Here is an 18,021-nt window from a genome sequence, read left to right as displayed (position 1 = left end):
TTTTTCAGGGCCGCTCCTGTCCCACACCACTGCAAAGCAGAACATTCTTTCAGGTGGAATCAATTATTGTGCGGCAGTAATGCTTCGATAATTAGGACAGTGTTCCTGAAGCAGGTCATTTGTGCTTTATTTATTGCGATCATTTATGCTTGTTGCATACCGGAAGGTAATTGATATCCATATAGTGACAACAATTATTGACATTTATATATGTAATACACTGAATATGTAATAATAAAAAAAAAACATGGGAGTGGGCAGTTTTTCGTAGTCCCTAGAAATTATAGTGCTTGAAATTTCATTTAAACATAAGGGAAGATCCATTAATTACGTAACGCAAAAATCGACCATTTTCAACCCCCCCTCCCCCCTATGTCACACTTTTTGTATGAATCATCAAAACTTTTTGTATGGGCTGTCACACTTCACTTAACCCCCCCTCCCCCCTCTAAGCGTTACGTAATTTATGGATGTTCCCTAAATCACAATAGCCTTTATATAGAAATTTTCATCCAAAATCAACTCTTGTTTGATAAGTAAAATTAACCCAAAACGAAGTGTTTTTGAATAACTCAAAATTAAGTACTTAGCGAATAACTCAATTTTGAGTGGTTGCACTTAGCTGTCAAGTTGAGTAAAAAAGACTTAATTTTGGATTGTTTCGAATCTCCGTGTATACACACATACAGGCATCACCTAGGAATTGAGCTCAATTCTAGATTGCTTTGAGAATAGGTCGTATGTGCAAAAGAGAGATTCTCTTTGATCACGCTCTCTTTCGCTAATATATCGGCTAGTTTTGCATGTTTTGCTACATTTCTACTTCAGCATGATAGACAAAGCTATTGTCTTTGGATATCTGCCAAGAAATTCGAAGAAAACTTTTGTATAGTTTCGTAATAATCGAAAGAGAATAGATCCAAAGAGAGACTCTCTTTTGCACATACGACCTATTTTCAAAGCTTCTAGAATTTGTCGAGCTGAGTCGATTGGTATATAACACTATGGGTCTCCGAGCCTTCTATCAAAAGCTCAATTTTAGAATGATTCTATAGCATTTACGTATACTTAGTATACGCGAAAGGCAAACATGCGTGTCATCTTTATCATGTTGGCGGAGAACCACAGAGATTTATTTTTTGATAATTCGCAGGAAAATAAACTTTGGAATTATTTCCGAAAAGTATTATAATAATAGCCGTATTGCAAATGTTTTGATACGGTCCACCGGTTTCCACTACAGCAGATTACTACCACAGACCGGACGAGAAACCTCCCGGTGGAATGCGGTTCTTGTTGATACCATGGCCAGCTCCGTTCAACAATGGGATAGTCGTGTTGATTGCCAGTACCACCTGATTTGTATCCGCCACTAGGAAAGATATTTTAGTTTAATGATGAAGATTGTCGCTGTAGTCGCTGTCCTGAACATTTTTTGCTGGCGAGGATAGGGTGCTAAATGTCAATGAAGGAAAAATGTATACGATTTGATAGTTCAGTACCTAACATGTTTTGGACAGCAGAACAAAGGGAACCGAAGCGACAATTTTAATATTGTAACTAAAATATCTTTTGTCACTAGTCACTAGTTTGGAGATGGCGCTGACGATGTGGAAGTAGTGGTTGCTGTGGCTGCTTTTGTTGCTGCTCCTGTTGCCATTGGTTCTCGGGGCAGTTTCGTTTCCATTCCGTTGGCTTGATGTTGCGGAGATTATTCGTTTTTCCGATGGGCTGGAAAGCACCAGAGATTTTTTAAATCATAAACACAATCCTGACAATTTCAGAAGTAGCTCAGAATATTCTTTATGAGAAAAAACATTAACCGAGGATGACTAAACTACAGAATTATGACTAACCTTCTTTTGTAGCTCGCCTGCAGTAACTTCCCATCACTGCGGTTTCACCTCCCTCATCGTCTTTATCCTCACCGGTGCGTTCGTGGGAGTCTTTATCGACTTCCCTATCCCCCTCGTTCCAGTGTGATCCGTCTTCTTCGAGATTTTAATTATAAACATCAGCTAACGAAACTTCATCGTCCTCTTCCTTTGGCGTCTTTGGTCGAATCCATCCAAACACTTCAGCGAGAAAATTAGCTCGAAGATTTTGTCTTGATCTACAAAACAAAGAGGTTTTCCGGCCGCATTAACTGTTACAGCTTTGCCGTTTGCTGGGCGGGTTCAGGTGTGTCAGCCTGCTGCTACCGGTGAGATAGCTCAGAGCATTCTGAATTCTGATTGCGCTTGTTACAGTTCCAGATTGCAGAGGGCCGGTAGCTTGTTGAAGCTACTCTGTGACACTTTATGAGTAGCCCGACGTTAATCGAACTGGGCGCTTCCAGCGCTTTGAAGCTATCGACAAGGCCTTTGATACTGGTGCATCAGCAGTTGTCCAGGGTAAGTTCGGTGATCTTTTCATCAGGTGGTGCTGACAATCGACACGACTTCGTTTTTCCAGGGCCATTATATTCTTAATTTTGTGTGTGACGCTTTTGATTTACTTAATGCCCAACTGGCAACTTCCTATCCACAAATTACTAACGCGACCAAAACCATAATCCGGAATATAGTTACGGCGACAGTTAATCATCGACGATGGCAATCATCATTGACGAAGGCAATCATCTTCAGCAGAACTGGCGTCGTAATTCCACAAACCAACATCGTTTTCTGTGGAGAAATCATACCAGTTTCGAACAAAGTGACGAATTTGGGACTGGAGCTTGATAACAATCTGTCGTGGAACAATCAAGTGAACGGTGTAATACAGAAAACCTACAATACCCTACGCACTTTTCGTCGTTTTGCTCCTGTACTCTCCTTGCCGACCAGACTTAAACTTGCACAATCGGTGATAATGCCCATCTTTACTTACTGCGATACTGTGTATTACTCAGGTCTCACAGTCACCCTAAAGGATCGACTACATCGATGCTTCAAATCTACGCTGCGATTTGTGCATGGTCTTCGTCGAAGAGACTCAACCGAAACCGTTCGAAGTTCGATTCTGGGACATGATCTGCCGTCTAATTACAAACTACGGATATGTTGCATAATGCGGCAGGCCTACTTCGATCAGCTTCCCAATTACATCATGGAACATATGCAACAAGGTTGCCAAGAACGCACCCGTTCCTTCATCGTCCCTCAGCACACAACATCAAGTGGGAAGAGTCTGCTGATACCGTGCACCCCCGATAATTTGAACGGTACCTCATTCAAATTAACGGGGTTCATTTTTAATTTAAACTTCTGGTTAAGGCTGAAAACATCGCATATGCAAAAATACATGGGGAAAAAATCCGCGGACCAAATTCCCGAGGTGTGAGGCTACCTTTACTCTATTCGCATCAGATAAACTGGTTTCTGGCTACTCTCTTCGTTGGTTTGTTTTGATTCTGCGTTCCGTTTCACGATGTTCCATTTTCTTTTCCCGATTCCACGTGCTAAACGTGATCCATTGTGATCCATTTTTAATTTGAACGATGTTCAAACGAACGGGGTTCAAATTAAAAAGTGTTCAGATTGAAAACGGTCATATTACCGGGGGTCCACGGTATACGGTGTTTCCTGCTGGAATGGCTTACCGCTTGAAGCCAAAACGAAACCAACGTCCTTCAAGGCCGCTGTCAAAAGATTAGTTTAAAGTACATTCTAAATTTAATTTTTTTCTTGTTAAAACTTTTGTTGTAAAACTTTTTTTCAATAAATATGTTCTTATTTTCCTTTAAACAAAAACTCGTGAATTTTCTTAACTTCTGAATATTCTAAAGAGATACATAATATCGTATGATAAATCATAATACATTACATAATGATATCAGCACAAAAATCCATTATCCTTTATTTGAAAATATAATCAATCAAAGGGGATTTTCACGTAAAATTTACCTAGTCATACCATGGAATGGCTTGACGTTTGACATGTTTTGCTTTATATTATCATCCCGTAGCATTTACGTGAAAAGTACTGTGGAAAAAATCCATGTAAGTTTTCACGTAAACCTTACGATAAGGGTTCATTCACAAATTACATAACGCATAAAGGGGTGGGTGGGTACACAACATTGCGTTACAAAATGTTACGGTTTGGCTAGGGGGTGGGTGGGTTTGTTTAGTTCTGTTACAGGTAACAATAATAATAAAATAATTTAAAAAAACAAATTTCTAATTAAATTCGAATTTGACAGTATTATTATGTACTATGAAGGAAGTTAAGGAAGAGTTCAATAAAAATACCAATTTATCATTTTTATGAAATTTTAGTAAGACGCATAACGCGTCACAGATGGGGGTGGGTGGGTATGAAGGAAATGTTACAAACAAGTCACGGAGGGGTGGGTGGGGATTCAAATCTGTGTTTTTTGCGTTATGTAATTTGTGAATGAGCCCTAATATTTTTCAGAAGTAACTAAAATATCTTTTGTTCAAACAGCACCCTTAAGCCCCAAACGCAATCTCGAACGCAATACAACGGAACGGCAACGGAAACGGAAAATTTGACATTTAGGGCATATGTTTTCTGTCCAAATTTTCCGTTTCCGTCGCCGTTCCGTTGTATTGCGTTTAGGGCTTAAATTGTCTTTGCCTTATTTTCTCGGTACATTTCACTCATAATATCGGTAAAGTATGAAATACTCAAATATGGGTAACACAAGTACTCATAAATAGGTAAATGGAGCTAAGCGTGTAACGTCTTTTTCAGACAATTAAAAGCTCCAGACACGATGATGACGGATCTTCAAATTGAAAGCTTTTCGTGCATGCAAACCGCACGCAACACTTACGGTTAGATGATTTACCATTAATGGGTACTGTGTTATTGTTGATATTATTCCGTGAAAATTCACCATTTTCTTCAAAAGCGCCACTACTCATTAAAATGGGTAGTGGCACTTTTCAAGAAAATGGGTGAATTTTTCACGGTGGAATAATATCAATAACACAGTACCCATTAATGGGTAAAGTCATTTAACAGTGCAGGGGAAGCCATCATTGTTGACGGTTCGCTAGCTTGGCTACGTACGCGAAAGTGCCGCTGTTGGAAATAATTGTCGCGAAATAAAATTCACGATTTTCGCCCGGAAAATTCCCTACAACCAGTGCATTCGGTAGTGAAAATGGAAAATCTGTTATGTTAAAATGTTTATTAAGTTGAATTTTGTGCAGACCGTTGAGAGAATCAATTTTATTTGCTAGTGATACGACCCGGTATATTTTGCTATCAGATTTGTGAATCATATTTTGGTGGGAAAAGTTAGATTCGATTTATCGGAGTTTTGTGGAAAATAATTATGGGGAAATCAAAAACCCGCACGTAAGTGAATGTTTTCTGTTACGTGATAATAAGCATGTTTACAATAAGCCGTGAAAATAATCTTGTTTTCGGTGAAACTCTAATCGGAATTTGAGAAGGCTTTCGTTCATAGAAGGGTGACCAGTTTTGGCGGCAAACCGTGCTGTTGGCGAGCTTGCTGCTTTATATCCTTATGTCGTTTCTGTTGCTGGGCTAACGACCAAAATAAGGATAACAGTAGGCTTCGGTTATCTGAAACAGATTTTTTCTATTTATTTTGGCAGCTCGCGGGTTTCGTTAACTGAAAAAATCATCGGAAGAGAAGGTAATCACACTAAAATGAATCGCAAGAAATCGATACATATATCGCCTGAGGTTGACGTGGAGCAGATGCTGGAATCTAACGTAATATGTACTGAAGATGGAAGTAGTCGGACATGCAGCGGACTGAGGAATGGGGACTCGATCCAAACAAAACCCAACCGTAGTCGGAACAGTGCAAGAGAGCGCAAAACATTAGAAGGTTAGTGATGGAATAAATGATAAGGCAAATGCGCATAGACTTTGCTTTCGTTGTGTTAAAGTGTTTATATTTCCTCGAAAACGCTACGTTCTATCTTTTTAATACAGTGTGCCAAAAACATTTTTCCTAACAGTTATCGGGCTTTCCGAAAATATAAAACTTAATAGCTGAAGAAAAGTTCATGTGAAACCGTACTTATCTTTACAGCGTCAGACGCAGATTCCACGAAACCCACAACCAAAACACCACCTAACTTGACTCGCACATTGCGAGTAAGGATTAGGAGAATTAGCCACCACCAGCCTGCAAACAAAAACGAATCTACCGTACCGCTCGTTGATGTAAACATGGTTGAAGATCAATTGAAGCTGAACAAGAGTGAAGAACCTGTTTCGGAACCACCGATTCCTTCTGATGAAAATGTTTCGGAAGAAATAAAGCCACAACCTGAACCAATAGAAGCGAGAGTAGAGCAGTTGAACAAAAGCAATCTTGAAGCGTCCCCATCGCAAAGATCACCAAAGGCATCGACTGAAGACAATTTAAAATCGCCCCAGAGATCTAAACATCTTCTAAAGCAACTTGAAAGCTCTCTGAGTCCAAAGTATATGAATCCGAATGTAACTACCAAAGGACAGCCCACTAGCCGCTACGGAAGGATACGAAAGCAAAAGGAGAACAGCGATTATATACCATTAGATGTTGCAAAGTTCATAACGAAATCTCCAGCCAAATTGAAAATTGTCAAAAAGGAGCTGAGCAATGAACTTTCACATGACCAGAAACAGCTTCCACCGGAAGCATCATCTCAGCCATTGACTGAGCTGAATGCATCACCGGAAAAGGTAAATCCAACATCCCTTGAGCGAAAAACAGAACTTTCCAAGGTCCCCCTTTTATCGGAACCAGACCCATCGAGTGAGCTCTCCGATATTCCAAGTTCTGTTGAAGTTGTACACGAAAATATAATTCCCGCTACGGATGAAGATGCCATGTCGGAAATTATTCCAATCATAGATCCTAACGCCAGTCTTGTTGGGATAGATAAAATCCAAATAATCGATTTGGACGGAAGTTTTTGGGAAAGTGTGATATCGCCTGCTCCTAGTACGCCTGTAGTCGATGAAGCCGATGTTCCTACCAGTCCGGAAAAAGCACCAGAAGCAAACATTGTTCCACTTCCGTCCCCCGGAGCGTCATCTGAAATGATCGAAAATTCCGATTTCTATCCGGGACAAATGCTATGGGGTTCTTTTAACTACAAAACACCCCATTGGCCGTGCATGTTAAGTCCCGATCCTGAAGACTCCCAAATAAGGAAAATAATAAGAACGCCAATGTTGCACGTAAAGTTCTTCGGCGATAACGGCCGTCGCGCTTGGATTCCGGAAAATCAAGTACTACCGTACTGCACTATGGAACAATACAAAGAGATCGTGGATGGTAAGTTCAGCCATCTTCGTCGCAAATTGGCATCATTAATACAACGTCAAGTGTGGCTGGAAGCTGTACGACAAGCGGATGACACTCAAAGTCAACCGGTTGAGGCCAGAGAAAAACGCTACGATGAATTGTTGGAAGAGGACCGTGCCAAAGCAAAAAAAGCAAAAAAATACGTTCGTGGGCGCACTAAAAGCGTCTCCTTGGGTTACCACAGTAACAGTTTTGATGAATCATATGAATCTGGTCGGAAGCGACAGCGTTCTCCGACCCCCGAAAGTCCCGCTTACGAACCACTGCCGACAGCGTCGAAGAGCACAGAATCTTTATCGAAGCGCATCAAACTCGAATCTAACGAGCAGGATCTGTTCCGCAATACAATTTCCCGGTACTTCCAATCCATGGCGGAAGGAAGTGAGATTACGGATACAGCCAGCGGAACCAGCAGCGAATGTGACGATATCACCGAAATGTTAGAGTCCGATAAGGAAATCTACAACAACTTTCTGAACATCAGCCGCCTGTATGTGTTTGAAGGTCAAACGGAAACAGAGGTGGATCAGAAGTTGCAAAAATACGTGCAGAAAATTTGCGCTCTACGAATGCATTCCATTGCGAATGGGGCGAGGTTGTCCAGCCGTTTGCGCTCCCAGGCCCTGCGTAAACTTGGACAAGAGCTCGGCATCGACAAGAGTAAGGAAAATGGCTCACCAGTTGAGGTCAAGCCAAAACGGAAACGGGTGCAGAAAAGCTTGGAGGAGCATTTTATTTTCGAGCTGGAGAAAAATTATCTGATGAAGGGCGTGCCAAGGGGATCCGTTTGCGCGGTTTGCGCCAAACCAAACGAATTACTTAAATGTTCTAAATGCTACAACTTTTATCATTCAGGTATGTTTGTAAAAAAAAATCAAATAATATATTTGTGAGATTTTTTGGCAGTTTTTCTCCCTCGTACAAGAAGTGCTTGGATTTGACAACTTTTTTCATAGTACATAGAAGAATCAAAAATATATCAAAAAAATCTCGAAATAATTCTGTTTTCTATGCTTTTTTTCTTTGTTCTAGCCTGCCTCACGGATACCGCTATCAAAACGGAAACTGCCGAAGCGAGCAAGGCATTTACTTGCACGGATTGCATCTTACAAAAACCGGCAACGTGTTTTGTCTGCAACGATCAGGACAGTTCGGTCGCAGAGGAACTTAAGTATCGCTGCGCCTTGAACGGGTGTGGCAAGCATTACCATTTGCCCTGCCTGCGCCTGTTTCCGCAGCACAAGTTTACAGGAATGTCCAAGTCTAGTACGCTGTTCTGCCCGAATCACACCTGTCATACGTGCATTTCGGATGATCCCCGTTCGAACGCGACCACCACCAAGGGCCACTTGATCCGCTGTATCAAGTGTCCATCCTCGTACCACACAGAAGCCAAATGCGTGCCGGCTGGGTCGCAGATTCTTTCCAACGGAGCGATGATTTGCCCGAAGCACAATCTAGAACAAAGTTCTCTGAACGTCAATTGGTGCTTCCTGTGCTGCAAGGGCGGAAGTCTAATCTGCTGCGAAACTTGTCCAACCGCCTTCCATCTGGCGTGTCTTAAATTCACCCCTCCCGAAGGCAAATACATTTGCGAGGAATGCGAGTCAGGCCGCATGCCACTTTATAACGAAATCGTTTGGGCTAAATTTGGAGCTTTCCGCTTTTGGCCGGCAATAACCGTACCACCTCCTAAGGTTCCGGAGAATATTGAGCAACTACCGCACGAAAAGTGGGATATTTGTGTTCGGTTTTTCGGATCGTTTGACCACGTGTGGCTCAACAGGCGTAGAATATATCTGTATCAAGAGGGCGATTCGGACACGGTTGAGAATAGGCGGACGGGCATCGCCAAGCGGTACGGCGAAGCGTTACAAGACGCCAAGAAAATACATGCAATACTGTTGGCTCGAAAGGCGGCCGAGGAGTTGAGTGAGGTGGGCGAGGGTTCGTTCAAACCACCAATGTACGTTAAAATCAAGAGTAATCGATATGTTGCTCCCCTGAAAGCGCCTTATCAAGGCAAGGAAGAAATGGTATGCAATGGGAAGAGGGGTTATTACTTTACGTGCAACTAACGCGCTTTTATATGGTTTCAGGACAATAACGTGTGCGAATGCAACGCGACGGACGATGAGCCTTGTGGGCCAGAATCGAACTGCATCAACCGTGCTCTGCTGGTGGAGTGCAATCCAAAAGAGTGTCCAGCTAAAGATCGCTGTCAAAATCAATGCTTCGAGAAGAAACAGTATCCGCAACTGGTAGCCAAGCGGATATCTCAGAAAGGTTGGGGATTGGTTGCGATGGAAGATATCCGGCAAGGTCAGTTCGTAATCGAGTACGTCGGCGAGGTGATCAACAATGAAGAACTAGCACGGAGGTTACAGCACAAAGTGGCGCAGAAGGACGAAAATTACTACTTTTTAACGGTGGATTCCGAGTTGACTATCGACGCGGGACCCAAGGGAAATCTGGCACGGTTCATCAACCACTCCTGCGAGCCAAATTGCGAGACGATGCTGTGGACGGTGGGTGGTGCTCAGTCAGTCGGGTTGTTTGCAATCAAAAACATCGAGAAGGTAAGTGGAATAACCCTTTACAAATGCCTTAAAACATTTTTATTCTAATCAATAAAAAGAGTGACTACTCGTGTTCACACCTGACTCGACTTGTCAAGTACGAGACACTGAAGACGGCCTTGCTGTTGAGGTCGAAATACGTATCTGTCAAGGTACAATTAAGTGGTGGAATTAAATGGGATTGTACAAACTCGTCTTATGACAAGAGAAAAGCTTTACTTTCACTCGCTTTCGTTAATAATCTGTGGAAAATGGTTGGTGCGCACAAAAGATCATAGATTTTAGTGTACTCGCAGTTCGTCCCGATGTTGGGAAAGTGAAGCAATTTCTGAAGACCGAGACCAATCTTAAGTATTCAGATGTGGAGAGCGTTCAGTTGCATAATACTCGCAACTGTGTGCTTATCGAAATGCATTCACATGAAATTGTAACTCACTCGAGCAAAATTAGAAGCGAACAATGCATTGTGTAATAGTGAGTTTCGTATTCCTGTTTATGTCGACTGCGATGCGGTGGCGATTCGAGTGCACAATCTCTCTTTATCTGTACATCACTGCACAATAGCTGATTTCATGCTGAAATTTGGTGAAGTGATTTCGATCAGGGATGAAACGTGGAAGCACTATTTTCCAGAAATTCGGGTGCTGAGAATAAATTTAATCAAGCATATTTCGGTGTCAGGCTATTAGGCCGAAGGCCATTTGGCCGAACAGTCATTAGGCCGAATGGCCATTAGGCCGAATTAGTAAAGAGAAGCAAGAAGTGTAAAATGAGAAGTTCCTTCTTCACCTTACTCCTTCTTCCTTCTCCCTTCTTGTATTTTCCTTCTTCCTTCTTTCTTTTTCCTACTTTCTTCTTGCTTCTTCTTTCGTCTTCCTTCTTTTTTTTCCTTCTTCCTTCTTTCTTCTTCATTCTTTCTCCTTCGGTCTGCCTTCTACATTCTTTCTTCCTATCTATCTTTTCCTTCTTCTTTCTTCCTTCTTCCTCCCTCCTCATTTTATCCTTATTCCTTCTTTCTTCTTCCTTCTTCTTTCTATTTTCCTTCTTTCTTCTTCTTTCTTCCTTCTTGCTTATTCTTTCTTTCTTTTCCTTCTTCCTTTTTCTTTTTTCCTTCTTCCTTCTTTCTTCTTCTTCATTTCTTCTTCCTTCTACATTATTTCTTCTTTCAACTTCCTTCTTCTTCCGTTTTCTTCCTTCTTTCACCCTTCTTCCTTCTACCTTCTTTCTTCCTTGTTCCTTCTTCCCTCTTCCTTCTTCCTTTTTCCATCTTCCTTCTTTATTCCTTCTTCCCTCTTCCGTCTTCCTTCTTTTTTCTTTCTTCCTGTTTCCTTCTTCCTTCTTCTTTCTTCCTTTTTCCTACTTACTTCTTCCTTCTTCCTTATTCCATCTTCCTTATTCCATCTTCCTTCTTCCTTCTCCCTTTCTTCTTTTTTCTTCCTTCTTCCTTATTCCTTTCTCTTTCTTCCTTCTTCCTTCTCCCTTCTTCCTGTTTTCTTCCTTCTTCTTTCTTCCTTCATCCTTCTTCCATATTCCTTCTTCTTTCTTCCTTCTTCCTTTTTCCTTATTCCTTCTTTCATCTTCCTTCTTCCTCCTTTTTCCTTTCTACTTCTTCCTCACTGCGCACTACTCACTTCTCATTCGGCTTAATGACCATTCGGCCAAATGACCGTTCGGCCTAATGGCCTTCAGCCTAATGACCCAGCATCAGGGTTCGTAATGCTCACTCAATCTCAAGAGCACAGTATGCTCCCTCACCAAAATTTTCGGGTAGAAATCGCTTTTCGGGAAAGAAAAACAGCCTGGAGAGTGATAACCATTTTTCGCTCACTTCGATTGCCGCCAAACGTTGGTTTGTTCTTTTTCTTTCATATTCGAGTCTTTTCGTGGGACCATAAATGCAAATGGTAGTAGCTTATGTGGACCAAATAACTTAACGCTTTCATACAGATAACGTGGTGGTGTGGCTAGAGTAAGCGCATCCCCACAGCTATTATTGTTACTATTCTGGGTTCGAATCCCGGCGCGGCCATACAATTTTGTAATTGTTCTGCGATAATTCTCGCGAAAAGTGAGTGAGAGAGTAAAAGTGATGAAACGAAAAAGGATTTTCATCTAATAGGCAAGATTTTCGTTTATCTTCCCAGGCTAATTCTGGAGAAAGAGTGATGGGTGAAAGATGATCCTCAACATAAACAAAGAAAAAAAATTCTCCCTTGGCCCGAGAAACGCTTGCTTTGGTCTCATTGAAACGAAAAGTCGAAACCCTGCCCAGCATCCTCAAAACTAAGTTTTTGTCACTTACACTCCTTTGCGTTTGACCCACTCAATTAATACGGCTTAGTACTAAACCATTTTTTATTTTTATCACCCAAAATTTTTCTCACTATCACAATAATCCTTTGGAAGCTTCTGGTAGACAAATTAGTTGATCTTGACACCTTTTCGATTATCTAAGAGCAAAAACACATATATGGTTTCCTCATCCTGTAGATACATATATTTAAAATTTATTACACATCCATCTATTGCAGGGCGAAGAGCTAACGTTCAACTACAACTTCGAAAGCAAAGGGAGCAATAAAAAAATCTGCCACTGCAACGCCGGTAAATGCTCCGGGTTTATCGGGCAAAAGTACCGACCTCCGGTGGAAGACCATTCCAGCAGCGGCGGCTTGAATGGAAGACGCAAATCTGTCAAAAAAGAAAAAGGTCCCAAACGTCGCCGATCCAGCGCGGCACCGAGTGCCAAGAGGAGGAAAAGCTTAGCCGCCGCTGAAAATGTGGCATCCAAGGACACAAAAACTGATAGTGGCAAACGCAAAAAGGATCAGGTTACGATCAAAGCGGAACCAACGGAATCTACGGATTTGGTGGGCAGTAACACCACCGTCGATAAGCCAGACGATGCCAATGTGGCCGCTGCTGAAACCCCAAAAATCGATGAGGGACCGATAGCATCGAAACCTGATTCCGAATCCGCAGAATGAGCAAGCGATGACTTCCAACGAACGCTGGCGGGGCCAAACTCATTTTTTACATTTGATTACGTACGTACGAGTATTAGTACTAAAAAGAGCACAAAGATGCCTGTGTAACAGATATTTATTTCATTCGGAAAAAAATACATCACCAAGTTTATTTTATTAGTAATACTAATGAAAGAATATGCATATTTTTCGAAATTGTATTTAACGTTGTTGTACGCAGTATGTTAGGAGAACGAGTAAAGTTAAATTTGTTGATCGTTTGTTAGAAGAATATAGGTAGTAAAGCAGCTCATCGGCTTATTATTGTGGAAATGAAAATTGAAACGTACATTTAGATTTTTTACAGCAATTGTTTTTAGACAGAAATGTTGGAAATCCAAGCAGTTTACGATGAACAAACATTGTTTCAATAATTATTTTTCCGAGTTTATATCTTTGAATGATGGCTGTTGATATTTGTTTATGGTAGGATATTCTTCTTTTCATATGTACAAACCGTTAGGAAGAAATAAACATCCTAGATGTACAAAGCACTCAGGATTCCGACAAATATGCCGGTAGAATATTAATTAAAAAAAAGATTCCAGTGAGCGTTAACCAGCTGTTAGATCAACTATTTTAAGTCTTTCGTAGTAGTGTGTCTTGTGTTATAAGTGGGTTACATTTTCGAAGTAATTTAAGAGTTCTGAATAAATCGAATACATATTACAAACAATTTGACTGTATAAAATTGTTTTGATTCTAGTAGTTACATATCACATAATATGTAATGTATAAAATTAGAATCAGTAATAGATAAGCATCAAGAAGGTTCAGAAGATCGTTTTCCGGCAAAACGGGTGTCCTACGAAAGGCGGAAAGCACATACGGTAGAATACGAAAGGCAGAATTTTATTAGGCTGTTTTAACTTATGCGGACGTTTTGAACCAACAGATCAAGTGGCCTGATACTCCTTTCGCTATAAAAAAGATATACTTTGGTCGTTAATCGGCCAGATGCATGTTTTCTTGTTGTTTAGTGGGGAAACCTTCCGTAGCTCAGCGATAAGGCATATTGCTTTGTACGCAGCATACCATGCTGAAGGTGACTGAAATCGAATCTCTATACGGTCTGTTTTTGGGTTGCAAATTTTCTCGTCTTTCCGAAGCATGGAAATCGTACACTTAATAACTCTGGATGTGCTTAATAGATACTAAGCTAAGAGGCTGTTAGTGTTTCAGTTGTGAGATGAGATTTCAATAGATAGAAAGGGGCTACCCCGTTTGGCATGAAATCATTTGATATTTAGCCGTCTGGCATATTGGTCGTTTAGCATAATGCAATGAAAATGATCTTATTTTCAATAATCATATTCTTTACACAACTTCAATATAGACTACCTACTTGATATTTACAATGAAGAAGGAAAGCTGCATGCTTTCAAAGAAGGCGTCATCAACTCTTTTGCATTATCCAGAGCAATCGCGTAATTTAAAAGAAAGAATAGTCTCAATTTAGCATTGCATCGAGCAAACGCGTGCTTTAAAAGAAAGGCCACATCACGGGTTTCGCCTTATCTCGGGTGACCGTTTGATTTCAAAAAGTGATGCAAACGAAAGTTCAATAAAATAGAACCACTTTTACTTTCACTTGTTGGGGAATAATACGTTCTGAGGAATGGTCTCCTCGGAATTAGTGAATATATTCTGGAAAAAAGTTTCAAATGGAATACGTTTTTCCACAGACAGTTTTCTGGGAAAAGAACCTAAATCGTCAATAAGAACACCAATTATTGAGGTGCAGCCATCTAAACTGAAAGAACAGCCTATGTAAATGCATATGAAGGAAAAAATCATATTGTAATTATAATTTATATAAATGCCAATAATAACTATTCTGAAAGAATTGTAATTTTTCTGAGTATGTTTAATCAATTACGCCAAACGACCATTATGTCAAACGACTAGTATGCCAAATTATTTTAAGCCAAATGGCGTACCCCTGATAGAAATTAGACAAATATACGGAATATGTTGCAAGTATAAGAAAGTCTGCCTTTCGAGATTCTGCCTTTTGTGATTCCGCCTTTTATTAGAGTCCCGAAAGTAACCGTACAATATGTCCCATAAACATGAATTTTAACTGACTCTGGTTAAGGAAGATTTTCTTTTCTTGTTTTTATTATGACAATTATTCTCAGAACTGTTATCTCGGCCAGCGGATGATGTTTATGGCCCGGTCATACCAAATTGAGATTGAACAGGGAAACCCATTGGATATTATTTCCCAAAAGATTACAAAACACTTGATCTACCATTTGTCTATGCAAACACGTTGGGACAATGTCACATTACCGTGGAAGCACCATATTTGACGCAGGTCCAAACTTGGCGCACTTTCATTTCAAATGATTCATAAAACTTATTTTCGCCAAAAATATATCAGCGAATCAAGCTGGATGGCTTTATTTGCTCTTCTCCTGTGCATATATGGCATAAAAAGTATATTATTGATGAAGAATCAACGTACCCGAATAAAATATATGGAGGTCATACTCGTAATGCGTCAAATTTTCGCTTTCTTAGCCACAATGCTAAGGTTCGAATGATCATTTTTTCGAAAAAATGGCTTTTGCGAGAATCTTTGACCCCTACCTACAAACAGCTGAGCATTATTGGTAAGCTTTCCCTTTTGAGCTGAATATTGCAACATTCGAACGCATTTTTCAACCCAAAATGTTCTGTGTCAAATAAGGCTCACAATGCATTGTGAGGTTCCTAATTAATCTTTTCAGACGAATAGACAAGGCAGTGCCTATGAACCTCAATTAGGAAAAGCAATATGTATTCATTTAGTTTTAACTAACTCTCTACTACTTAGAATATTAGTCAACATTGGATTATTACACTAAGTGGTCTTATGCTGTTTTCGATTTTGATGCGATTTTTGACGAGTTTCTTACACGGTATTTGATAATTATGCAGTTTTTGTATGCTGGTTTTGAATTCTTGCGAGAATTTAGTATCACATATTATAATTCAATTTGAATTCTAATAAGCCAAAAAAAAATTAACACATTTTCAATTTGTTATTTTGTCGCTATCGCTATATGACCATGATATGGCTAACAAAATATGAAAATCAAACAAAAATATGGCAGGCTTTCTTATATAAGCTTCAGTTTGTGTAATAAGCTTCAGATAAGGCGTTTAATTGGTTGAGTTTGAACATAGTTTCAAAGTGCGCCAAATTAGGAACAACTTTGCGTCAAATAAGGAACATGGTAAAATTGGTGCGTCAAGTTGGGCACCTCAAGCACCACATAAAAAAATTTAAAAATTAAGAAATAAACTTATATTTTTCAAAGTTTCATTATTTGTACACATTCTATAATAGTAGAAAGCTCGCTATGCAGAATATTAGGCGAATCCATTTTGCAATTATTTCTCAAATAATGATTCTTTTTAAAATTTTCTTAACTGCGTCAAATATGGTGCCTCCACAGTATAGGCTGACCAGATCATTTCGGTAAAAAAAACGGGACAAACGTGCTTGCAAAAAGGGACACATCAAAAAACCTTGATAAAATTCAAGAGCTACATGTAGAAATATCAAAATTTATGGGCTTAATTTTCATTTTCCGTGTAAAAAATTAGAAAAGTGTGAATCATTCACCACCATTACCTTAAGTCAGTTAGTTGTGGAAAAATACTAAATTACAAATATTTCACTCTACAAAGGGATGCGTACAAAAACACGAAGGAACAGACAATAATTATTACGCATTTTTGAATATTTAAAAAATGTGGAATTTTGAAATTTTATTTTATTCTACTCTTAAACATGCATTAAGGATTTTATTATTGACCAAAATCGAAAACTATTCCAATTCTAAAAAATTGAAATCAAAAAACCAATAGTCAAAGTATCCTGACTAAGGCCGGTTTTGGGCATTAGAAGGCTAAAAAATAGTTTCTGGTGGTGGCTGGCCCAATTATTACTTCCGGTCTTTTACTATACTTAGTATAGTAATAGTCAATCATTCGTTCTACATATTACTAATATGGGGGTAAGCGTGGTCAATTGTTATAGAATTTAAAAAGAAAACGAATGCTAAGACCAAGTGCCACTGGATGACTCCAAACGGGCCAGTATAATGTGGGGTAGTCAGGGTTTAACTAAATTAGCTAATAGTATAACTTATTTTGCCACGCACCAATTTCAGTATAATTCGTTTCCTAGAAGTTAGGTTTTCAGCATTACTTAGCGCAAGAGAGGGTTTAAACTCTGCGTTAAACTGCATTTTATTCGCCGATTCGGGGCGTTATCATGAGTGATCAGCACTCATGGAACACATTGTTTAACGCGAATGTTAGCCGGGTTCGATCAAAAGTGTAAGATTTAGTGTAATTAGTTTAATTATTTTTATTTTTTAGGCATCAAACGTTAGGAGCATATTTTCAGCGTCGCACAGCCCAGGAGAGGGTGTAAGCTCACAACGGTATAGTGTAGGCCGTCCTCGATTGGGGTCGGGTCGCATGTAGTGGCTGTGCTCGGGGCAGCCTTCAGGTTCATATTGTGGAGACTATTGACAGCCAAAGCGTTGAGGATAAGCTTTTAGTTAGGAACTGAATTAATTTATCCTATTTGGAATCCTAGATTGAATAGTAGGTATATATGGACAATAATAGAAACTATATACAGTTATCGTTTTATTAAGTATTGAGGATATGTTTTTAGTTAAGTTAAATATCAGATATGCATGTATGATAACCAGACATGACATGTATGATGACAGAATTATTAGAACTGTATTTTTGTCTTTGTAGTAAGATTAATTACTTACTAATGTTTTGCGGGCCGGCGAGTGAAAGCGGCCCAATTCTTTTATCTACCTCTTTCCAGACGACCAATGATGAAGAAAATCTCACAGTTCCGGTATCAGCAGTGGTATTCATATTCATAACAACCACCGTCAATACAGGAAGTCTGTGTTCACAACGTGATTACTTCAAGGACAATCCCAACATCTTCTGTGAATTGCAGATAAGTATTGCGTTTATATTTTATTATATTGCACTGAGCTCGTTCTAATCTGATCGATGGCTGCATTTACTTGTCACATATTTAGATACATCGTGAATAATCAATATCATTAGTAAATTTAAATATTCCCGTAGATTAGAA

General features: G+C 39.7%; 1 protein-coding gene across 1 annotated transcript; it reads left to right on the top strand.

The window, feature by feature from the left end:
* Positions 1-4,983: 4,983 nt before the first annotated feature.
* LOC134226379 (nuclear receptor binding SET domain protein) lies at positions 4,984-13,569 on the top strand. The gene is made up of 6 exons (XM_062707132.1): positions 4,984-5,313; positions 5,577-5,815; positions 6,023-8,143; positions 8,321-9,324; positions 9,388-9,867; positions 12,399-13,569. The coding sequence occupies exons 1-6, from the start codon at positions 5,291-5,293 to the stop codon at positions 12,852-12,854; spliced, it is 4,323 nt and encodes a 1,440-aa protein (XP_062563116.1). The 5' UTR covers positions 4,984-5,290; the 3' UTR covers positions 12,855-13,569.
* Positions 13,570-18,021: the final 4,452 nt, after the last annotated feature.

The sequence above is a fragment of the Armigeres subalbatus genome, chromosome 1, assembly GCF_024139115.2.
Source record: "Armigeres subalbatus isolate Guangzhou_Male chromosome 1, GZ_Asu_2, whole genome shotgun sequence".
NCBI lineage: Eukaryota > Metazoa > Arthropoda > Insecta > Diptera > Culicidae > Armigeres > Armigeres subalbatus.
The sequence above is the reverse complement of the archived record's forward strand: the minus strand, read 5'-3'. Positions and strand labels throughout refer to the sequence as shown.